The following is a 26,149-nucleotide window of genomic DNA, read 5'->3' on the forward strand; positions in this document are numbered from 1 at the left end:
AACAAGATACAAATGTTAAACTATTCCAGCATCCACACATGTGATTTAGTAGACAAATCTTCTTTCTGACGTGACGTGTAAGTCAAATGGATATTTAGCACAACATTTATCACATTAAATCTAAAGTTTGTATTTGTTTTAGATTCTTTTGAAGTCACCACTATGGTGATTAGTGTTCCCTTTAGTTAGGCTTTTGTCTCTTAACCATCCAGAACTGACTCTTCTCTATTAGCATTGCAACAGTGTTTTTGCTTGTATCAATTGCAACTTGTTTGTTGCTTGAGTAAGGAGAACTGTCTATGATGTCATATAAGCTTAGTTGTTTTTATGTCATGCTGTCTAACATTTAAATATGAAATGATAAAATAAGAATAATGAACTGAAATGTATAAGAGTGAGACTGTATGCTGATCTAAAAACACAATGTATTGAATAAGATGGCTGAAAATGTGTCAGCTGTGGTTTTTGCTTCAGAGATATCAACACTTTGGATACAAATCTCAACAATGGTGAGAGTAAATGTTAAGAAAGAGCTTTCTACAATCCTGGTACCCAGCATGCATTGCGGCATGAAGCTTCGTTGTTGATTGTCACCATCGTTGCGTTTCATAGGCAGATTGAAGTGTCCCTAAAGGTTACGGAAAATGTTCTGTAAATCTACGGACAATGTTCTTTAAATCTACAGAATGTTCAGTTTTTGAATAAACGGAAATGTCTGTAAACATAACGGAAAAGGTACCGGTAATTTTCTGCCAGGACATTATCCGTTTTTTTACAGATTCTTTTTTTAGAGTGTACTTCCTCTTTGAAGACATCCCTAATATTTAACAGTTTATCCTGCACTCTAAAAAAATAATCCGTAAAAAACGGATAATGTCCTGGCAGAAAATTACCGGCACCTTTTCCGTTATGTTTACAGAATTTCTGTTTATTCAAAAACTGAACATTCTGTAGATTTATAGAACACTGTCCGTAGATTTACAGAACATTTTCCGTAACCTTTAGGGACACTTCAATCTGCCTATGAAACGCAACAATGGTGACAACCAACAACAAAGCTTCATGCCGCAATGCATGCTATGCTGGGTACCAGGATTGCAGAAAACTCTCTTAACATTTACTCTCACCATTGTTGAGATTTGTATCCAAAGTATTGATGTCTCTGAAGCAAAAACCACAGTTGACACATTTAGTGTTTTAGATCAGCATAGAGTGTCACTCTTATACATTTCAGTTCTTTATTCTTATTTTATCATTTCATATTTAAATGTTAGGCAGCAAAACATAAAAACAACCAAGCTTATATGACATCATAAACAATTCTCCTTCCTCAAGCAACAAACAAGTTGCAATTGCTACAAGCAAAAACACTGTTGCAATGCTGAAAGAGCAGAGTCAGTTCTGTGAAGGTCTAGGGACAAAAGCCTAACTAAAGGGAACACTAATCACCATAGTGGTGACTTCAAATGAATCTAAAACAAACATAAACTGGAGATTTAATGTGATAAGTGTTGTGGTAAATATCAATTTGACTTACACGTCACGTCAGAAAGAAGATTTGTCTACTAAATCACATGTGTGGATGCTGGAATAGTTTAACACTTGTATCTTGTTCTGACAGCATTTGTTTAGAAGTTAAACATCATCCATGTTAGAAAATAACTCTGCAAGCAAGATGTAATTTTAGGTTTCAAACAGAGATGGTGATAGAGAGGCAAAAGTGAAAGATTGCAGCAGGAGTTATTGCACCCATAATGCAACATTTTATTAAAAAAAAACAGATAAATGCCTGTAAAACATAAATACGGAAAATTTCTTCATATTTACACAGTACTTTGTCCGTTTTTCTACAGATTTTTTTCAGAGTGTACATCTGATCCTACGTTCACAGTGAGTGACTCGTCTTGAGGCTACCCTGATATACATCTCAGAGACGTCTATTTGATGTCTCTGTTTACACTTGCAAGATGTATTATTTTAACTTTTTTGACCCTGTGGACCCTGTACTGCGTCCAGTACCACTTATGAGATACTGTTTGAAAGCTTAGACTCTCTACTTTCTGCAGATATGCATCACTTTGAGATATGTTTTACCGTAAGAAAGTGATTTACACTTAATTTACACTATCACCCCCCCCACACACACACACAATTTTTTAATATGATTTAATATTCACATATTTCATATTTTTCAAGTATGACAAACATGGGCAAGTCTTATATCAAATGAAAGCTCTTACTCTCATAATTTTTGTTCTATTGTCATCACATATCCAAAAATCGTCAAATGAATTATGAGGAAAAAATTGGTCTTTTGTAAACATTTGTGAAACTTGAGTGTGGACAGCCTCAGATAGCACATAAAGCCACAAATGATACACCATCTTTTCTTTTAGGTCCTAATCTAAAAAATGAGTCCATTCACAACATTTCTTTGGTTGTGTGCATGAATAATCCCTTGCTATTTATTATATGTGCAAAACAAAAAAATAATATTTATATGAAAATGTATTTTCGCACACTTCAGTAAATTAAGAATAACTTTTGAAGGCGACATGCTAAAGAGATCTTTTTTTTTGCATGTTTACTGTCTGCAGTCTGCTAGAGCACCCAGAACCAGAGTTATACACTATCAAAGGCAGTGTTTACAACATAAAAAAGACAATTTGGTTTTTCATCATATGAAAAACAACATAAATAACTAAATTCGTCAGATACAGCAGCTTTTTATGTAACTTTAAAGGGTTTTCTTTAAAATTATATAAAGATATTGCATTTATTCCACTGTATGTGGTTATGGGGACACTTCAAATGTTTTAAGGCAGAAATCAGTTGGAGTAAAATAACTTTTGAAAAAAAATCATTTTCCTCTGTAAGCTGACAATTGCTGGAATCAAACAAAACTGTCTGCAGGTAGCTGGAGCACCCAGGTCCAGAGTTATACACTTTCAAATAAAAACTTTAGAAAAAACATCAAAAAGCGCCTATTTATTTTTGTGTTTATTAGAGGACTGACATCACATACAACCATGTTTAGCACTTTCAACAGTGTTTTATGTAATTTCAAAGGGTTTCCTGTAAAATGATACTAAACTTTTGTATGTAAACCTCTGCATGTGGGTATGGGAAGCTTTTGAAATTGGGTAGGCCAAAACCTGGCGAAAATCCCCAAAATAGCTTCAGGGTGTAAGAGGTTAAATACAATATTTCACTGTAATAATACAGTTTAATGCTGTGAAATCCTAAAATTTTTTACTGTGTTGCTGTGATATTACAGACCTTTTTGTGATATAACAGCAGGTTTTAGATTGCAAGATTTTACTGTAAAATAGGAGTTAAATGCTGTAAAATCGAAGGATACTATAGTTTTCACAGGTATTCATTGGGATATTACAGGGAAACTTAATTACAACAAGTTATAAAATAACACTGGTAAGGATTGTAAAATGCTGGTAATTTCTTAACAGTGTGTCTGCATGTTTCGTTACCACCCAGGGCCAGAGTTACACACTTTTAAATACAGACTTGGGTATGAGAAGCTTTTGAAATTGGGTAGGCCAAATCGAGGCGGAAATCCCCAAAATAGCCTCAGAGTGTAAGAGGTTAAATGTTTTCGCATCTGCGATACGTCTTGATGTTTTCTAAAAGATGTCATAGTTCAGTGGAAACATCAGATATGAAAAACCCACCGAGGTTTTAAACTGGAAGTATGAAGCACATGAAGAGTAAGTGAGAGCTCACAGAGTCGTCTTCATCTCATTCACTGCAGACAACAACATCTGATGAAGAAAATGTTTCTCATGTTTATGTATCTCTCTTTGTGTTTCTGCTGTCTGATGGGTAAATTATGAAAATTATTTTATATATTTTTTTTAGAGCATTTTATCCAGAATAATAATCATCTGTTACTCTTACTTCTGTGTTTGATTTAAATACAGTATGACTTTATATATAATAAATCAATTCTCATATATATTTATCTAAATAAATAAACTGATACTTAAAAACTGAAGCTAACATTTTTCATGCTGCTAATTAAATGTTAGAAAAAATGTGAAGTCTAAACTACTGCTAAGCTTTAAAAGACCAACTTAAATTAAATGTAGATATTTAATCTGTGTGAATCTGTTTGTGTTCTTCAGGTGTGTTTGATGATGAAGTGAAGTCAGTGTCAGTGATGGAGGGTGAATCTGTTACTCTATACACTGATACTAAACTACAGAGAGATGATGTAATACAGTGGATGTCTGAATCTAAAGAGACTCGTATAGCAGAATTCAACAAGGAGGCCAATAAATTCTCAATATTTGCTAATGCTCTTGATGGGAAATTCATAGACAGACTGCAGGTGAATAATCAGACTGGAGATCTCACCATCACAAACATCACAACCAATCACACTGGAATTTATCACATGGAGATCATAAGCAACAAAATAATAAAAACCAAATTCAATGTTACTGTCTATGGTAAGTAAAGATTTACTGTTTGTTTGTTTATTATATATATATATATATATATATTAGCAGTGTGAACTAATTTATCATGGATTGCAATCGAATATTAATACTTTTATGCGCCTCATTTCTTACAGACTGCTTTTAATGTTATAACGTTAAACTCTCACCCTTATAAGAGATAAAAGTTTTTAAACCTTGATATGATTTCTAAAGTTTAAGTCAATTTGACTTTAAGTAGACATTAAACACGGCCAATAGATCAGACCTCTGGCCTAATATTGACAATATTTGCTTTGATTCTTATTTCTGTTTATTCTCTCATGTTTTCCAGCTCGTCTGCCCGTTCCTGTCATCAGCACACAAAACTCTTCATCATCAGAAACATCATCATGTGTGTTGTTGTGTTCAGTGTTGAATGTGAGAGATGTGAGTCTGTCCTGGTATAAAGGAAACAGTTCTTTTTCCAGTATCAGTGTGTCTGATCTCAACATCAGCAGCATCTCTCTTGATCTGGAGTGTCTGGATGATTCTTACAGCTGTGTGGTGAACAATCCCATCAGAAATCAGACTCAACATCTAAACATCAATCATCTCTGTCAGACGTGTTCGGATACAACAGGTGTGATTATTACCGCTTAGGCCTTGAGCTAATATGAGTTTAGAATTATTCCCAGTAACAATATTGGCTGATCTAAGATCAGATTGTGAAACGTATTTTATTATTTATTACAGGTCTCACCTTCATTCATAAAGTTGTGATCTGTTGTGTTGTTGTTGGATGTCTGATGATTGTCGCTTCAGTTCTGATCTTCTGCATCTGCAGAAAACACACAAACACACATCAACAGGGTAAATGTAAACTAGCACTAATCTAAAAATACTAAACAATACTTCTTGTTAACAGATCAAGATGAGAGTTTTGGTTTGTAATGTGTTTGTGTTGTTGAAACAGTTCAGAGCGGTGAAGAGGAAATAATTTACGTAGAAACAACTTTCCATAATAGACGAACATGTAAACCGGTGAGATCAATCTTTATTGTTTATATTATTATCTGAAATGTTTTTGTTTTTATCACACACAGTAAAATGTGACTTTTGAAGCAGCTCATATATAAAAATTTTAATAGATGCTTTTGTCATTACATAATTTCCATACTCCTATTTATGTTATTTTAGTCACTAATAAATTATGAAAAATATAAGAAATATAGAAATCATTTTAAACAGGTCTCTGAATTATTATACTATGATTGTGGTGAGATATCTGCAGTACTAAGATTAAAATAGAGAGATAATCATGAGGACAAGACAAACGGACCTACAAATCAGACAGACAAATGTAGAAATGGACCAGTTTAAATAACCATCATGTTAAAGGAAATTTAAAAGGTTGCCTTTAATTATGTTTGAAGTATGCATAACATTCCTATTTAAACAGATTTGTAATACTTTGATAAACAGTTATTCATTCTTAATAAATGTTTGTGTGATGTTGTGTGTTGTGTACAGAAAGCTCCAGTGGAGGATGAAGTGGTTTGTGCAGAAGTCATGAGATGATGATCAAACTCAGTTTAAACATTAAGATACTGAACTGTAAAATATTATCAAAAAACACTAAACAAAATTTGAAAGTATTTCCTACATTTTATTTTTGTACTGAATGTATGTGATAGTTTAACACCTTTACTTCTGGGTTAAAGTGAATGCTGGTCTGGAAAGAAATGTGGTTTTGTTCTGTTGCTAGACACGACATATGAGTCTGTGTTTGAGGTGTATCTGTGAGAATATGTGAGACGTGTGAACTGTGTGTGTAGTGTGTGAGAGAGAGAGAGATCAAATGAAGATCATATGAAGATACTGGGGGAAGACAGACACCCATCAGCTGATGCTAAATTTATTTATCAGTTACATACCATCAGAAACAAACTACAGCCCTGATCTTGTACTTTTATTCTACCTCTCATGTGCCTCCGTAAATTTTTATACTTCAAATTTTTATATTTCAAAGTCTATTTTATATTGTAAATATCCTTTGACTTTATTTTATTTGACTTTATTTGCAGTAGTACTTCATCCATCACCCAGCACCTAGTCCTAATTTCCTTAATGTTCGTTACTATTGTGTTATTATATGTTTTTTTTAATGAAAAATGCTTTGGTAATAATGTAAGTGACACAATCGTGCCAATAAAGCACCTTTAAATTGAGAGTGATGCTTTATTTCTGTTCAGCTCACTTGGTATTCAAGCTATGCAAAGGTCATAGGTTTAATAACTTTACAAGACGGTATTTAGCTTTAGCAAAAGAAGCAGAAGTTATCCAGAAAGCTTCAACTATTCTTGCTACACTGCAAAATCCCCGGTGTTAAATTAACACCGGCTCGGTGTTTATATGGGTACCACCAGCAGGGTGTTAAAAGTAACACCGTAGCAGTGTTAGATTTAATTAGATAATTAAGCAATCATTTGAGTGATTATTTGATTATTGAAGACACCTGATGATAATGAGCCGAACTACATCTACAACTTCCAGTCACTGCCTTAAATAAAATCAACTGAAAAGACATCTCTCTTATTACAAACCAGACTGACTTTTGTGTGCTTTGGAGTTGTTTGGTCGCCATTGTGGTGGTCGGTGGTTCCTTTGGTTGGGCGGTTTGACTCTTGTTTTCCTTTCGGTGTCTTTGCAACAGTGTTTACTGAACACATTATTTGTTGTAAAGGTTGTTAAAGCAAAGTTTATAAAGTTTTTATAACAGAGATTGTAGATTTAAGTATATTGTTTAAACAGTCAAAAAATTCAGTATTCATGGAAAATAAAATGTTGATCAAATATATATTCTCTATTGGTTTTAACTTACAGAGCTTTTCAAATTTTATTGTTAACAATACTTGCCGGAAAGTTTCTATTGTGCCTCGTGCAGATATCATGAATCACCCCATTAATCGCAATAAGGGTGACATAATTTATGTTGCAATGCATGATGGGAGTCATGAGTTTTATACTATGGTGGATCCCAGCATGCTTTGCAACATTATGTTTGTCACCATGATTCCGATTAGTGGGGTGATTCATGATATCTGCACGTGAGGCGAAAAAGTATTTCCAGCAAGTATTTAACAATAAAATTTGAAAAGCTTGATCCGAGGAAGGCTATGTTACTGAAGTCCAGTGGAGAATGTTTATTTGATCGGCATCTGGTTTTCTATGAACGCTGAATTTTTTGACTGTGTAGACGACTTACTTGAATCTATAATCACTGTTATAAAAACTACATAACCTTTGCTTTAACAACCTTTACAACAAATAATGTGTTCAGTAAACACTGTTCCAAAGACCTCAAAGACAGAAACAAGAGTCAACCCACCCAATTAAAGGCACCACTGATCACCATAATGGTGACCAAACAATTTCAAAGTAGACAAAAGTCAGTCTGGTTTGTAATAAGAGAGATGTCTTTTCAGTTGATTTTATCTAAGGCAGTGACTGGAAGTTGTAGTTGTAGTTCTGCTCATTATCATCAGGTGTCTTCAATAATCAAATAATCACTCAAATGATTGCTTAATTATCTAATTAACTCTAACACTGCTTCGGTGTTACTTTTAACACCCTGCTGGTGGTACCCATATAAACACCGAGCCGGTGTTAATTTAACACACCTGATGTTCTTACAGCTCTGTCCTGTACCCTTTTAAGGAAGATCACTTATTTTAATCGGTTATTGTGAGTGACATTCACATAATTATTAGAAATATTAAATAATTTTACCGAAAGATGCGATATTTCTGGAATCATATGATGCCGACTGGTTGTTAATAGAGTTGTCAAGGGTGATTATTTTTTAACTATACAGAATCGACTTTATTTGGCCCAATCCTTTATTTTATGCTAAATACAAAACTATAACATCTGCAGGGAAGGCAGTGCAAAATGCTCTTAATATTACAATAATGAAATAAAATGACACCTCAAAACTAAACACTCGACAATGATGTACTGAAATCAACTCACGGTAAGATTTTGGCTCCCCTACTTCTGATTGGTTCATAAAGTGTGGAGACTGTTAGCTCTTTGGTCCCTATGTGTAAAGCCCACACCAACACTCAATCTTAATCACAACCATAAATTGAAGAAATGGGAGTTATAAACTTATGTGGGGCACATTTACATATGAAACCAGCTGTTCACTAACAGAGATGCTGATCCTACTAAATACAATAACTTTTTATTGAGGGTTTAACCCTTTTAGTGAGGGATAAAGTATAGATAACTAAATATCACAGAGCTGAATTCAGAGCATTGATCTATAATGTATTGATGTTCTGTTGCTCTATCAAGAAGTAACTCGTGTCCATCTGTTATAAAAGAACCTGAACAAAAGACTTCATTAACTTTATAGTTGGTTTTCTGGTTTTATTGTAATGCTGCTTCTCCAAACATGATTTTGACTAGTTTACAATAGAACAGCACAAAGTTGAAAGGAAAAAATTCACAATTAAATAATTATTTGGTGTCCCCAGAGTACATATGTGAGGATTTAGCTCAAAATAGCATATAGATAATTTATCATAACATTTTAAAATTAACAATTTTTAGGTGTGAGCAAAAATTTGCAGTTTTTGTAGCCTGACGTTGTCATACTCAATTCTAGTCAGAATTTGAGTCTGATAGCGCTCCATTGAGCTATAATTATGAGGCGTGTCTCAACCGAAAAATGCCTCTGTACTCAATTGGATAGACCTACGACCAATCAGAGCAACGGAGTGTGTGACGTATGTTGAAATTACGTCTTTGCAGCCTGACCGAGCAGCTAGTTATTTCGCTACAATGACACTAACATCGTGATTATACACAGTAAAATCCCCAGTGTTAAATTAACACTGCTCGGTGTTTATATAATCCACACCAAGATTGGTGTTAAAAAAACACTAAATCAGTGTTAAAGTTAATAAAATAATGAAGTGATTGAGTCATTAATAGTGAACACCCGCTGGTCATTCCGTGTCAAATCAACTCAATTTTGGAATTGTTCCTGTCTTAAAATGTCCACCTTGTTGACTCCTTTTCTGGAGAAAGTAATACTAAAATGAGGAAGAAAGCCAAATCATCAAATGCAATAGATGAAATCACCATAGTTAAATGAACACTATCATCATCTCTGTTTGAAAACTAAAATTACAACTTGCTTCCAGAGTTACATGGATGATAGGTTGAACTTCTAAAGAACTGCTGAATATCTGGTTAATAAAGTAAGTCACCATTGCTCCGATTAGTGTTTTCTTTAGTTGGGTACTTGGGTCTTGAAGTTTAGTGTTAGTTTTCTTCTGCTAACTGTGGCAGTTTATAAAACACATCTGTTAAAGCAGAGGAAGATGAGAGAAATGAAGTCTATAACTCATGCTATGTTAATTAGTATGAAAGTATAAGTCTTGGGATTCAATGATATCATAAATAGTAATCACTAAATATAAGTGTTTAATTTATGTTCTGCCAATCCTGTGAGGCTCCCATGAAATCAAACAGTGCTGTGAAAGTCCACATAACCGGAAGAGTTAAATAATGTTTACCCAAATCTAATCTGTGGTGTAACTCAGACACACTGAGACATCAACAATCAGCCTATAAAACACAATCCTGGTGACAATCAACAACAAAACGTCATGCCACAATGCATGCTGGGTACCAGGATTGTAGAAAACTCATTCATAAATCCCATCATGCATTGCAACATGACAAAAATTTAGCAACTTTCTTACCATTAACTGTCACCATTGTTGAGATTTGTATCAGAAATCATGAAGTCTCTCTTAAGCAGAAAACAACAAACACAACAAAAAAACACTAAAGCACTACAGCAGTCTCATTCAATCCAATGTCATTTGCATAGAGCTTTTTTATATGCCTGTTTCTTTATAATTAATTTGTGATCAAATGTTTCAATGATATGTAGAGTAGAATATAATAAAAATAAACTGAGAAAGTCTGGAAGGTTTTCCCCTTATATGAAGCAATGAACAAGTGGTTTTACTAAAACATTGTTGCTATTGCTAAAAGAGGAGATCAAGGGACGAATGCCTAACTAAAGGAATCACTAATCACAGTAATGGTGACTTCAAATGAACTCATAACAAACACAAACTTAAGATTTAATGTGATACATTTTGTGATAAATGTCTATTTGACTTGTGAGACATCGCGTCAGAAAGAAGATTTGTCTACTAAATCACGCGTGTGGATGCTGGAATAGTTGAGCACTTGTATTTTGTTCTGACAGCTGTTTAGAAGTTAAACTTATCCAATTAGAAAATAACTCAGCAAGTTATCTTTTTATTTTCAAACAGAGATGCTGATAGAGAGGCAAACGTGAAAGCTTTTGGAGGCATACACCCAACAGTATTCATTTATTGCATTTAATAATTTGTCTTTATTATTTTAGTACTTTCTCCAGAAAACGAGTCATCAAAATAAAAATTTAATGTCCAAAATGTAATTGATTTGAATGACCAGCAGGTGTGTCACACCGAGGGGCTGGCTGCTAATGGCTAAAGCCACGCCCCTCTTCAACTTCCACCTCGAGGAGGTCCCCAAAGCCAACCCAATGACCAGACAACAACAAGGGCAGGTAAGTATAAAAACAATCTTTTATTTATTCATTAAATAATTAAAATGTTCTTGGGAAATGGGGAGGGGGGAAATTAAAACTAATATCTGTCTCTGCCCTCCAGGTGGGCCACGGACAGGGAACAAGGAGGCAACGGGATGTCCAGGACACTAGGGACCAGGGGGGCGTGGGACTCAGGCTCCAACCTGGTCTGGAGTATCCGTGGCGCGCTCCTTTGTCCTCCTGGAGGCAGAATCAAAAGTGAATGAGTGTTGTGGATTTTTATTTAGGCTGCGTACCTGGGTCTCCCTGGTGTGGGCTCTTCCTCGCACTTTCACAATGTTTCGTCGAGTCACTCAGTATTTCCTCTTTCTTCTCCACAGGTATCAACTTGGACACAGAAGCACAGTTAATTGGCTTTGAATGGCTCTCACCTCTCTGCTGAACACAGAGTACCGTAAGTACAGGTTTCTTCGATCTCTCCTCAGGTTATTCACTTTCTCTGTTCTTCCCTCCACAGGTATCCGCTTGGGCGAAACGTCTGATTGAGTAAGTCGTCCCTACGTGGCGTCGGGGGCAAACCCTCTCGACGGCTGTTCGGTGGCAGGGGGGTGGGATAGCTCAACGTCTTACCGGGCCGAGCGCTTCCCTTTCCTCGCTGCCGTCAGGCGTTCGAACTCTGGACAGGGGCACCCCTTTGTAGAGGCCACGGGACGATGAGAATCACTTCACCTCGCTCTCTGCAACAATAAGACTCGCACAGTTTACAGTATTGAATGGTAATAGCCACAAATCGTACTCACAATGCTGCTGCTTCTCCAGCTCTTCGTTGTCGCTCGCACCACCCACCAAATGTCTAGGCGGGAAAGGATCGTCCCGGGGCACCGTGCTACTTTCTGAGATCTAAAACACGCTCACAACATATGCAGGGTTGAGTCAAGCTAAGGCCAGCAGCCTCTTGGTCTTCCCTTAGCGAAGGGCGTGAAGGCGGGGGTCTGTCAGACAAGACATACAGCAATCCACAGCAACCCACAGCAATATACAACACCACGTCAAACTTAAAGGTTTCCACAGCACAAAGACTCACCCACCACGCTCAGTGCACAAAAAGGACTCCCGTCTTCCTTTACTTCACTTCAGTCAGATCTGGCGATGGATAATGCGGCCCAGCTAGTGGTGTCGTCGTTGTGACTGCTTCAGTAAAACGTCCACTCGGCTCACCCACCACGCTATCATAGGGGTAGGGCCGTTCTCTTCCTCCTGGAGGAATCTAACATACGGCTAGATCATTACACAAGGCATTTACAACTTGCACTTGGTACTCACAACAATGTCGGTTTCAATCCCCGTTTTCTCTTGGTCTCAATTCACCAAATACTCTGTGTGTTTTTCAACCTTTAAGGTTCGGGATGCCTTCGTAAGTATACTAATGCAACCTGAGAGAGAGAGAGAGTCAGACAGCCACCAGCAGTGTACCAACACGGCCCAGCACAGCGCTTCAACACACACCAACCAGAACTCAACGGATCAACGTTTCAAAAAAAAAAAGCCTCCGGTGCAGTGCTTCTTTAACTCACAGCCCCGTCCTTTTCGCCTCTCCTGGCTGCCGCACCCTTTCCTCTCGCTATAAGCGCTCTTGTGGATCAACGGCGCCCTCCGGCTCTTCCAAGGACGGGGCGTGTGGTTCAGTCTGCCCTAGGCAATAAAAAGGAGCTCATGCCCGAAACAACAACTCCTGCTTTGTGTTCTTGCAGGGCTATTTAAGTGCTTCAAACTCCCACAGCCTCCAATCACACTTTGCTTGATTAATTCGTTTCACCTGTAGCAAATTTGGCCTTGTTTGTCTCCATGGAGAACCAGGAAGTAAACTGGTGTTTTTAAAAATTCTGTCCGGGCGGAACCTCTCCTCTCCATTTTTGGTTCCGCCCGAAGTCACCCTGTGACAGGTGTTCACCATTAATGTCTTAATCATCACTTCATTATCTCATTAACTTTAACACTGATTCAGAGTTATATTTTTAACACCAGTCTTTTTTAACACCGATCTTGGTGTGGATTATATAAACACCAAATAGTGTTGATTTAACACTGATAGAGTTAATTTAACACTGGGGATTTTCCTGTGTACTAAGTCTGAGTTAGCGAATGTACATCAACACCCATTATGTTTACAACATTTAGTTTATATCACAACATGAAATATTTACTAAGTCATAGAGTAAGACTATCTCTTACCATTTGTACGTTAGGTGAACTTCATCCACGACGATACCCATTACGTTGGCTTGAAAATATTGGAGTCTAGCATGTCCCTCCACTTATTCAGCAACCACGATTCCGGGCTTCCGAAAAGAAGCTGGCAACGACCGCTTATTATATCCATCTCGTTGTGCACGCCGAGTTGCATCGCCGTGATAACGTTACCCGTTTCAGTTGCGACCAACTTTTCCCGAATCCCGTTGGAAGGACAGCAAAAACATCAACAAATGCCCTGCTCGCGTTTCTCTGTTCCTCTTTTAAAATCAATGCTCTGTCGATATCTTTTAGAACAGACTCAATGTCAGAATCCACACATCTGAACTCTACAGCGCAGCCATTCAACACACGCGCTCTTTGATGACGTGGTTCATTACGTTACTGTTGATTATCTGTCCATCATCGTATAAAGCCGGCCCTGACAATTTGATTGGTTCGACCAGCTCTAGTCCTAGCATAGCAGCTCCTCAACGCAGAAACCCCAGACCGATCTTCCCGTTTTCAAAATCTTGTGGGCGGGGCTAAGATCGGCTGGCACCCAGGCTACAGTTTTTGTGTTTGTCCTGCAAAATGCAAATGAGCTTATGCAAACACTGATCACTATAATGATGGTTTGTTGAAATCGAAACTCAAGTGTACAGTCAATTATTTTTTATAATCTCTTGTATATATATATATATATATATATATATATATATATATATATATATATATATATATAGCCTATTTAGTAAAAAATATTAAATTATAGGGAACAAAGTTGGATTCAGGCAATACTTATTTTTTATGCATTTCATTGCTATTAATGAAAGTGACATGCTTGTCAAGTATTTTAAGACATACTCGAAATGTGACAGAGTTTGCATTCAACACACTGAGTAGTGAATATATAAACTCCAAGTCTAGTTTACAATAGAACAGCACAAACCCGAAAGGGAAAACTTCACAATTAAGTAAATCTTTGGTGTCTCCACAGTACGTATGTGAAGATTTAGCTCAAAATAGCATATAGATAATTTATTATAACATGTTAAAATTGTCACTTTGTAGGTGTGGACAAAAATGTGCCATTTTTGTGTGTCCTTAAAAATGTAAATGAGCTGATGCAAACACTGATCACCATAATGGTGGTTTGTTGAAATCGAAACTGAATTGTACTATCAATTATTTTTTTCTCCTGCTCACTCTGCACTATATGGCAGTAACTGGTTGATTGGTGCAGATTAAGCGGCGGTATTATCCCCTTCTGACATCACAAGGGGAGCCAAATTTCAATTAGATATTTTTTACATGCTTGCAGAGAATGGTTTACCAAAACTAAGTGTGTTGATCTTTTTGAAGCACTGGGGACCCAATTATAGCACTTATACATGAAAAGTCAGATTTTTATGATATGAAACAAGTCAAATCATAACAACAAAAAAGTATATTTATTTTGCCTATATTGTAAAAATATTAAAATATAGGGAACAGAGTTGGATTCAGGCAATAATTGTTTCTTAATGCATTTCATTGCTATTTATGAAAGTGACATGCTTGTCAAGCAGTGGCGAACCGTGAGTACTTCAGCTGGGCCTTCAAAATATGCAATGAAGTGCAAATGCCTCTCCATGCGGAATTACGCATGGCGCAATAAATGAAAGTCACAATTTTAATGGATAGGTTCTACTTACTACATCGCCTTAATTCTTAAAAACAGGAAAACGGAGACAAGTGAGCATGGGGGAAAAACACCGAAATAAATTGAGAGTAGTTTGTTTTTCGTAAATTTTAAAATTCAGAATATAATACTAGGCTATTCGTATTTCGTTAAATCATACAGTGAACGTGTACAAATTCTGAGCACGCAAAGTTAAATTATAGAATAGGCATCGTTTGCCTTTAAATGCAGTTTTAAAGTTTAAAATTACTTGAACTGATAAACACAAATACAGACTCTGCTGCTCTGTAAATTTGCATTTAACAAGCCTAAATTGTGTTCTTTAATTTTTTTTGTTTTTTTTAAAATATATATTTAGCTGTAGGATAGCTTGTTAAAGGCGGAGTCCACGATGTTTGAAAAACGCTTTGGGAAAGGAGACGGGCCGACTACCAAAACACTTATAGCCAATCAAATCAAATCAAATGCCGGGTTGCGTATGTGTGGGGCGGGTCTATCAACAGAAGGTCCAGATTCTATTGGGGTAGGGGCGTGTTTGTTTAGGTGATTTCAAATATCAACATTGGCTTTCAAACATCATGGAGTCCACCTTTAATAGAGACAGACGATTCTGATTGGATATGAACCTGACAGTAAGCTTAACGTTAGAACATAGATGAGAGAAAATATATTACATGTATTGTATTAAATTAAATTAAATAGAAATTTAAAAATGTAAAAACATTTTTATTGAATACTTTATTATTTATTAGTTTTATAAAAAATATTTTTATTAATTTTTTAGGCCTTCTCTGAAGGCGTAGAAGGCCCTGAAGGTTCCCCACTGTTGTCAAGTATGCAAGACATACTCGAAATGTGACCGAGTTTGCATTTAACCCAGTGAGTAGTGAACACACAAACACCAAGTCACACACACACGCGCACACACCCCCCGAGCAGTGGGCGGCTGTCCTTTCAAGATATATCAACTACTGATGGACAGATCAATCTTTCTAAAGTAATAAATAGCCCACAAATAAACAGAAAAATAAACATTAAATAGAAAAGTTTTAAACGAGTTTTACGATAGCCTACAGTTAGTTTACATTTATACAGGGGTTAAAAAATCTATATTAAACCCATTTAAGTGTGTCTATAATTCCAGTTTACTTTTATTTGAACAGATTATCGTTTATTTTAATCAGTTTTACACCAGTTTCCTCGACTAATGAAGTTGTGCTCCGTTAATGAAGTGATGTCAAGTGCGAATGCGCCGGTGAGCGCATGTGCCTGGTCCCTTTCAGTGACATGCGTCTACATCTTAAATTTGACATTAATATCAACTTCCTCAAATTGAACTAACTGTTACATTCACAACATATTAACACATTACATTGACACTAAATTAAAACAAAGTTTAAAGACTCTATTTAAAGTAGATTTTATTTACACATACATAAAGCAGTAGTAGAGCGCCATCTTGTGTCCAATAGCAGATATTAACCTTTACAGCTCAACCTTTGACTGACAGATGTCACTTACAGAGCAAACAAAGACCCAATAATAGATGTATATAAACTGATAAGAATCATCAGAATAGCAAGTAAATAGAATAGCAAGTAAACGTGCAGAGAGCCGTTTCAGCACTCGGACAGCGCCATGTTTTTTTTAAAGCATTAAATGTTTCTTATCTCACCATATCCACAGGTACATACATATTCATCATATACAATAAATCCATGGGGTAGCATTTAAAAACAAACACATTTGTTTAAAGCAAAACATTAAATTTCTTATCAGGCTGCAGGTGATGTGAAGCAGCTCTTTACACCTTCTAACGTCTCATAATCAGTCCTCAATTAAGTCCAAGAGACTCAAAAATAATCTTTTACATTTGAATCCATTATTTTTTCATATTATAAAAGGGTTATGTTCTGCTGCACATCCATGGGTGTGATAAGCAAACGCGCATCCCGTATTACTAACGTTTTAGTTGGTCAATGGTGTAGTCTATTTTAATTGCCTCAAAATAGCAACGCACCAAGAATGCGCCTGAACACACCTCATTATCAGACCAGAACGCCCATGGGTGCAAAATTGGGCGCAGATGCATTTGATATTTAAACAACTTGGTGCTACCTAAACGTGAAGATGATCATTTCGCCAGGTTGAAACTAGTGAAAGACACTTGTGTCGCACATTGCGCTGGATGTATGATAGGGCCCGTAAGGTTTCTCTCACGTATGAACTCTCAAATGGACTTTTAAGGAATCTGACTTAGTAAACGTCTTCTCACACTGAAAACTTTGTAACGGTTTTTCACCTGTATGAGTTCTATGGTGTCTCACTAAAACCTGATATGGTTTCTCATTGGTGTGTATACGCACATGTTTCTTTAGATTACATTTTTTGCTGAAACTCTTCCCACAAACGTACAGTGATGAGGTTTCTCTCCTGTATGAATTCTCTGATGAGCTTTAAAAGTACTTGGATGAGAGAAGCTCTTTTCACAGTGAGAGCAGACGTAAGGTTTATCTCCAGTGTGAATTCTCTCATGGATAATCAGATTCGATTTCTGACCGAAACCTTTATCACAGTGTGAACACTGATAGCGTTTCTCCTCAGAGTGAATATTCTGATGTTTTTTTAGTGAACCTGAATCCTTAAAGGTTTTGTCACATTCACTGCACTGATACGGTCTTTCATTGGTGTGTATATACAAATGTATCCTCAGATGATTGTTTTGTCTGAATCTCTTTTCACAGTGAGGACACTTGTATGGCTTTTCTCCTGTATGAACTCTCTGATGAACTTTAAAAGTACTTGAATCAGAGAAGCTCTTTCCACAGTGAGAGCAGACGTAAGGTTTCTCTCCTGTATGAATTCTCTGATGAACTTTAAGAGTACTTGAATCAGAGAAGCTCTTTCCACAGTGAGAGCAGACGTAAGGTTTTTCTCCAGTGTGAACTCTCTCATGGATAATCAGATTATATTTCTGACCGAAACATTTATCACAGTGTGAACACTGATAGCGTTTCTCCTCAGAGTGAATATTCTGATGTTTTTTTAGTGAACCTGAATCCTTAAAGGTTTTGTCACATTCACTGCACTGATACGGTCTTTTATTGGTGTGTATATACAAATGTGTCCTCAGATGATAGTTTTGTCTGAATCTCTTTTCACAGTGAGGACACTCGTATGGTTTCTCTCCTGTATGAACTCTCTGATGAACTTTAAAATGACTTGAATCAGAGAAGCTCTTTCCACAGTGAGAGCAGACGTAAGGTTTCTCTCCTGTATGAATTCTCTGATGAACTTTAAGAGTACTTGAATCAGAGAAGCTCTTTCCACATTGAGAGCAGACGTAAGGTTTTTCTCCAATGTGAACTCTCTCATGAATATCAAGATTTTGTTTGGTGCTGAAAAATTTGCCACATTCAGTGCAGTAGAAAGACTTTTCACCACTGTGTGTCCTCACATGAATTTTTAGCTGAGATAAGACGCCAAAATCCTTCCCACATTGCTGACAGTGAAACTGCTTCTTCTTCTCTCTGTGCACTTTTGAATGATGACGTTTAGACTTTTGTAAGGTAGTAGAGCTGATCTCAGATCTGGTGGAGGTCAAGAGTTTTTGTTCTGCATTTCTATCTAAAAGTCTCTGTGAGCTCAATGTCTCTCCATCGGTGATGCAGGAAAGAGTTTGTGCCGTCTGTCGCTCTTTTGATGATAAAGACGTTATTTCTCCATCCAAACACGAATCACTGATCTTATCTGAAAGACAACAACATTAAACACAGAAACAAGAGGTTAAACTGAGATTCTGTATGCTTTTTCTATATTCAGTTATTGCTATTAATGGGGTCGTAAGTAGTTATTGACTCTAAAGCTGCGTCTTTCCATTGCACACAACACCCAATAGATCAGAAGTCATTTATTTCCTAGTACGGATCCATCAAATTCAAGGACTAAATGTGGGGAGACATTTCAAGTGAGAGCAAGGTGACATCGTGTTACTTTTTAAGATACATTTTTACAGTTCCCTTTCAAAGGAAAACTCGTGCTGCGTCACTGCGGTGACACTTTGGGGACGTCTCCAGGGGTAAGTGTGTCTGAATGTGTGTATCAAATTCAACCAATGGTGAGGCTTAACGACAAAGACAGGATGATACGGGAGCCAGGAAGTATATCGCTATCTGAAATATTGCCAAAGACGACGTTACAGGGATGCAAGAAGTATGGCAAGGGAGACGCAGCATCTCGTTCCCTTCTGTGCTTTCACATCGCCACCGGTGAGAGCGTCAATAAAAACTCTGGCTGCCCTGCCAATGACACTATAGAAAAGGTGAAGTGGACGCTCTGATGCTCAAATGCATTCTCTGAACTCCTCTCAAGTGGAGGTTTCTGCCTTCCGATTGGTTGCCGCGTCATAGCTCATTATCATAAAGTTGAACTGAGTTTAACTCTCCTCAACGCTCACACTGTGCATGAAGCGTCGCTGCTCGCCGTCGTCTCTAATTGAAAATGAATGACTTCCGTCCACTTTGAAGCTCTCGCCGTTGGCGGTGTGAAAGCACATTTAGATACGTAACCTGAGATGTTTTCATGTGTCAAACACAACTATGCAAAAAAGCATTTTGGTATGAATCAACATTCGCATACAGAAGATATAAGCATTTAAAGCGAAGAGTTCAGCACGTGTGCTTAAAAAGTCTAGAATTTTATTATCCTACACCACACAGGGAATAATATGGATTTTTTTCCAGAAAACGTCTTCCATAAAATAGATTCAAGCACTTTCAATGACCTGTATCTATAGATGTATATTTTCAAAAACTTCCCAAGGCCATGATTTTTTTCCCTAGATTCACAAACTTCAAGGATTTCAAGGACTCGTGGGACTTTCGAGCTGTTGATAAACATATGAACTTAAGCTACCAGACTGCATGCAACACAACAAACTTTGTTTAGTTTAGATATGTGGACTAGCAATTAGTCATTTGGTGACCCTTTTTTTACCGGGTGTTATTTTAGTATAACTTTGCTTGTTTGTTTAGTTATTATTAGTTAACACAGAAACAAGTGTTTACTAATTTATTTTCCAATTCTTCGAACCCATGTTTTAAAACCGAACCCAAAATCTTAGATGCGCAAGTGGATTGACACGCATCATTTAGTTCATATAAATAGTTAGTACAAATAAAGATCATCTTAGACATTTAATGACTATTTACTGTAGGCTGCGTCTCAATTTATCCAACAATGGATTATGCAATTTCAAACAGAAATTACACATTAATAAAGTGCATGTATTTTAAATGAATTTACGTTAACGCTTATTAACGCATTAATTTTGACAGCACTAGTTATTATACCCGTTAACTGACTGCTAAGTGTTAGCGTTTTCTCCTGTACCAAAGAGAGTACCCTAGCAACCATGTACCAAGACCTATATCTCTGCATCAGAACATTGTAGAGACAGGGGGGTGGCCTTGTTTTACTCGAGGCATGATGTATAATCATTGGTGGATGCCAATTCTCTCCCTAGCAAACCATTAAAGAGACATATATTACTGCATCAGAACAACTTAGAGATTTTTTCCCTCTTTGAGAAAAAGACGTCGCTCAGTGACAGACCCCAAGGATTGAGAGGGTACGTAAGTCTGTATAAGCAAGTGAATGTAAGGGGGAGCTGACCAAGTGGTGGATTTAAAGGCCAGGAGCAAATATACCCATCTGTTTTTTGTACTATCCAAGCTTAATGAACCTGTATGCAGTAAAAGCTGGATTAAATGTGACCATTTATAAGCAATTGTGTGTAATTCAATGTCATGTAAGGTAAAAGAGGAAACACACCTGAAGGAATAAAATCATCATGATTGTCATCATCTTCCTCAGTGTGATCTTCATCTGCTGTAGTTTCTCTTCTCATCTTCATCATTAGGTTCCCACTGTCCATCGGTTTAGATGAAGACATCTTGAGTTTGGTCTGCAGGATCTGCTGCTGTTCTCCAGCGTTACAGACAGAATCCAGAGACTCTGTGGAGGTTTGATCCTCCTGTAAGCAAACAGTCACATACTCTGAAGATTCACAACAAACCACAGCCTCATCCTTACAAAACACACATGCACACCCAGTGGTTTAGTGTTGTTATACACGTTACACATACACAAAACGTGTAAATGTCATAAACATTTATTAAACACAGAGTTTATTTTTAGTGATGATTCAAAAGTCTATGGGAAAAATGAATGGACTTTTTAGTGAGGGAAGAAGTGTCCCGCTAACATTCATGAATTTAGTGGACTAGAGAACTATTTCATTATAATTGCCCAGTAGGGCTGTGACGATTAATCGTGCAAATGCGCGTTTTCTCAATGAATTAATTTTAATGAATTACGATGAAATGCAGCCACATCCAATAGCCAGAGGGCGCACTCGTGCAGAAACTCCATTAGTGCCACAGAAGAAGTAGCATTACAAACGCTATTCCAGGAAATCTATAAGAAAACGAATATCGCTGTTCTTCAAAGTTTTCAGGTATTTTCATGATAATAAAGAATATTTTGAATGATTTTGTTTAACGAGTGTTACTTGTTAAATGCACGTTATAAACGACTCAGACTCATATGATGATTTTAGATTGATAAGGACCTTCTACTGACCAAAACGCAGTGGTACACGCACAAGCTGTGCATGAAACACAGAATCAGAATCGATTTTAGACAGGTCCTTTTAATAGTACACATGATTAATCGTATTGCCCAGTAATCAAATGTGCAACAAACACAACACAAAACACCATTCATAGCTGACTTAGAAAAAACTATACAGAATTGGGTGGGGCCGATACATGAGTGGCCCCTCCCCTAAAGCCGCCTTTCCACTGCACACGAGTCACGAAAAACGACGGCCGATAAGCCGGAAGTCATTAATTTCCTATAGAGGGTATGCACTTGAAGTCACCGTCAGCGAGAGGGACTGCGGTTACGCCCACTGAGTGGCTAAAGATTTGTATTTTATTCGTGTTTTTCTTTGGAAAACATACATTCCAAAGCATATTACCATAATTTTTATTCTATTACATTTCATAAACACACGTGTTTGATTTAAATTTAATATTTAAGTACATTAACGTACTTTTACTCAAGTAAAAGTACACAATTTAAATGTAATTAGGTATTAAATAAATTTTAATATGCAATATTAAAGAATACACAGTATGATTCTATGGTTTAGAATGTAGTGAAGTAAAATTTTTCACAATACAAACACCCTAATAAAGCACAGATGCTTGGAAAATCTAACTAATGTAACTAAGTATTGTCTAACTCTGCTATAAAGTCCAACTAAATTCAATTTAAGCTGATAATAGTCAGTTTTACTGACATTTTCGCAGCAGCCCCTTTAAACCAGCAATTTTTTGCACGTTTTGCCACTCAACCGGACGAGCTCTCGCGTGGTCACGTGGAGAAGTGACGTCAATGCATACCCTGAATGGAGAGTCTCAAAGAGGCTGTTTACACTTGGCATTAACATGCGTTTTCGTCGATCGGATCACAAGTGGACGACGTTAATGCCAGGTGTAAACGGTGTTCAAAACGTTTTGAGCTCGTCCACTTTCGACCACTTTCAACCACATCCAGAGGTGGTCGAAACCACTTTCGATCGGATCGCTTTGGAGCTGCGGAACGCACATGTGGTTGAATGCGTTCGAACCACTGATCCATATAAATGACCGGACCGCGCATAGAACGCTTAACGTAACAGTGTGAGGTGAGGCCAGCGCAGAGTTCGAGCCGCCATCTTGGTATACCCAACCAGCAGACGGCGTCATTGACTTACATTCAAAATCATGTTTTAAATTCACCCGCTTTACAGCGTATCAGTCACGCAAGATTATTTTTAGGATATGTCTACGTAAATTAACTGTTAATTCTGGTGTTATTTGCAATGTTTATGCTTTAATCGGGCAGGAAAATTGATTTATAAAAAAACGTTAAGGTGAGTGTGTCTGCTGCGTTCTGTTAACGACACGGGTATAAATAAAGTTTTTTTGACATTCAGCTATACGGTCAGTGTTATTTCTCTAAATAAGTTTAGGTAACTTGTAAGTTTAGATAACATACAACCAACAAATTATTGCATGCACATACGGTACAAAGTATGATTATTTATTTAGATTTCAGAATGAGCACGTTTGTCATTAATACTAAATATGTTGCGGTCTGTCTGCTGATCTGATACTGTAATGAAGATGAATGTATAATAACTGATAAAAAACAAAAATGTACAACTTTCAGTAAATAACTATGTACATGCTTAGGACGTTTGTGTTGTAATAATGTACAGGGTAACTTTAGATATAAAAACGAAGACTAGTAAAGTGATGTTTTATCATTAAAATCTGATCGCGTCCATTGATTTAATAGAATGTTTGGGTATACCAACATGGCGGCGCGGTGGCTTCACAGTTGTGACGTCATGCGCAATCCAGTCATTTATATAGATCAGTGGTTCGAGGGTCGTGTGGTGGAAATTGATGTGTTTGATGTGTTTTTTTATTTTGAAAGAGATCATTTGGAAAGTAATGAACAATATATTATACAGCTATTTATTGTATTAGGAAAGTATCATATACACAAAACAAAATGGGCTCTTTGTAAACCAAACCTGTCACATTTTATAAATGATTTCAAATTATACAGTACCCCTTTGGAAAAAGTTAAGAACAAAAAAGCTCAGAAAACATACAATATTTTAAAAAGTCTCAATTTTTTGTAATTTTTTTTTTTTCTATTTTCTTTTCTGATAACTTGTGAACAATGTGTGAGTAATACCTCATGTTCATGTGGCATTAATCAATATGTGTTTTATACTTGTTGATGATATTCAATAATAATAATAAAAAAAAAAAAAAAAAAAAAAAAAGATCAGTGGTTCGAACAGCCACACGCGACCGCCTTCTCTCCGCCCATTTATCTAATCTGAGGTATTAAACGCAAGTTTTACGTCTTTTTTGACTTCTGGCGTGAACATTCGGTGAATAGCGCTATTTTTAGCCTTTTATTGATAAAACTAAGCGGCTGATCTCCGTAGTTTCGTTTTGAAAGCGTGTGAAAATTGCGCGATCCTATTTCATCAATTGCGCTGAAAATTCAAAGAAAGCTCTTACATACTCATGTACAAAACACTGTGCATCATGTTTACTTGCTAAACAAGCAGTGCACTCCGACATTATATTAGTTTGCGTCCATATAAACTCATCATTACTCCCGCTCGGGTTTGAATGACAGCTGAGAGACTCGCCCACCGTCTAACAGACCACCCCCTCATAGTATTCAGCACAGAAGCGGTCGAAAGTAGACAAAAGAGACGGATTTAAATACCAGGTGTAAACGTAATGTGTCTCTCTCGTCCACTTGTGATCCGATCAATGAAAACACATCTTAATACCAAGTGTAAAGGATGTTTAAGCTGTACAAACCTCTCTATTCAGTCCTTCATCTCCTCTTAACCTCAGCTTTATCTCCAGTAACGCCACCTCTTTCTTCAGCTGAGAGATTTCTGTGATAAAATCATCAATATCCAACATAGACAGATCAGTTCCTACTGATTTACAGCACATCACATCCATCTCATCATCAACACTAAAATACACAGAGACAAGACTCGGTTTACACTCAATAAAACACACAAGAGAGAAAAACAATGAGGATACACAAACACATTACACACAAGCTTACGTTCTTTAGTGAGTTTATTTGTCTACTAAAGAGCTGCAGCGCCTCCAGCTGTACTGGAGAGAGAAGACGCTCAACACTTTATTCATTTATCTTTCTGTTAACAAATCTCATCATTTTCAACAGCCAATAAAAATAAAATTTGCTAAATTTTTTATTCAACTACAATTCTGAATGTTTATTTCAAAATACCCGGACGTCACAGGACCGCATTGAGTCTTTAGAAATTAAAAGTTTTCTGAAGGTTCCCAATGTTCCCAAAAACATTCTGCCAATGTTAAAAGCGATTAGTTTTCTTTAAGTTCAAAGAACGTTTCTGTTGTCTGGACGTTGGAGTAATGTTGCATTTTGCAATTTTTGAACGTTATGACGATGTCATGTTTTGATGTTCACACAATGTTTAAAACAACAGCTGTTTATTATATTGACTTGTTTAATTGTTATGTAAATGATAGAGAAACATTGCATTTTATTATTTTATAAAGCATTATTTCCGAATGTTCAGCAAACACATTGCTGTAGAAAACACAATTCACTTATTAGGTTGATGTTTTGTTTAATTTAAAGTCAACCTTATTGTAATTAGTGTTTGTTTTAGTTGGACTCTTGACACTTGGCTTTTTGCTTGCGAATTTTTTCCCTGGTTGTGTTAACGCACCACATTTGTTATGAAAAATTAATAGTGTTTTTTGTCCCAGGGAGAGTCAGCCAACTTTGGCTTAACTTAGCACTTTACTGTATATGTAACATTATTAATACGCTTGCTTGTACGGTTTAACCTTAGCCGCTATATTCTACTGCTTATATTATCTATTGATTTTCTGTGTTCTCCTTTACATCTACTCATGTAAAGCTGCTTTGCAACAATTAACACTTATGAAAAGCGCTATATATAAATAAAATAAAACTGAATTGAATATTGACTCTAAAGCTGCATCTTTTCATTGCACACAACACCCAATAGATCAGAAGTCATTTAATTCCTAGTATGGAGAGTTGCACAGCAACTGCATGGAGTGGACAAGGAATCTTATGATATGATTTTAACCCACAACTTAGTTAACTTCAAATAGGACTTTCCAGGTCCAATACCCCCAAATTCAAGGACTAAATGTGGGGACACATTGTTAAACACAAAATAAACTTCAGTATTTTTAACGTTTTCTTTTTATTCATCCACCGACACCATTCGCTCCAACTCGAGCTCAAAAACAACAACCGGCTTTCCGCCCGGGCTTCATAATAAGAGTCCCCTTTTAGCTTTGGTAAACAGTCATGTGAAATATTAAACAATATTTAGTATAGAGCTATAATGTACATAAACACATTTTAATGTCTTAACACACAATTAGTTACATAAGTTACATTTTCCAAGCATCTGTGCTTTATTAGGATGTTTGTATCACTACATTCCAGGGTTTCCCGAAGCACTTTTCAGTTCGGGTGGCCCAC

The 26,149-nt window shown here is 36.6% G+C and overlaps 2 protein-coding genes across 2 annotated transcripts in view; one reads left to right on the top strand and one right to left on the bottom strand.

Moving 5' to 3' along the window:
• LOC141359458 (uncharacterized) overlaps positions 1-6,627 on the top strand; it is an 86,954-nt gene extending 80,327 nt beyond the window's left edge. The window contains exons 3-6 of the mRNA XM_073861946.1: positions 4,792-5,079; positions 5,193-5,309; positions 5,413-5,480; positions 5,970-6,627. Coding sequence (XP_073718047.1) covers positions 4,792-5,079; positions 5,193-5,309; positions 5,413-5,480; positions 5,970-6,017 — 521 coding nt within the window. The 3' untranslated portion in view covers positions 6,018-6,627. The remainder of the gene's footprint in view (positions 1-4,791; positions 5,080-5,192; positions 5,310-5,412; positions 5,481-5,969) is intronic.
• Positions 6,628-15,263: 8,636 nt separating this feature from the next.
• The window catches only part of LOC129452870 (uncharacterized), a 69,850-nt gene continuing 58,964 nt past the window's right edge, over positions 15,264-26,149 (bottom strand). The window contains 4 exon segments of the mRNA XM_073862371.1: positions 15,264-17,387; positions 17,390-18,727; positions 20,810-21,065; positions 24,442-24,521. Of these exon segments, the coding sequence (XP_073718472.1) occupies positions 17,194-17,387; positions 17,390-18,727; positions 20,810-21,065; positions 24,442-24,521 (1,868 nt within the window). The 3' untranslated portion in view covers positions 15,264-17,193.

Source organism: Misgurnus anguillicaudatus, chromosome 23 (assembly GCF_027580225.2).
Source record: "Misgurnus anguillicaudatus chromosome 23, ASM2758022v2, whole genome shotgun sequence".
NCBI lineage: Eukaryota > Metazoa > Chordata > Actinopteri > Cypriniformes > Cobitidae > Misgurnus > Misgurnus anguillicaudatus.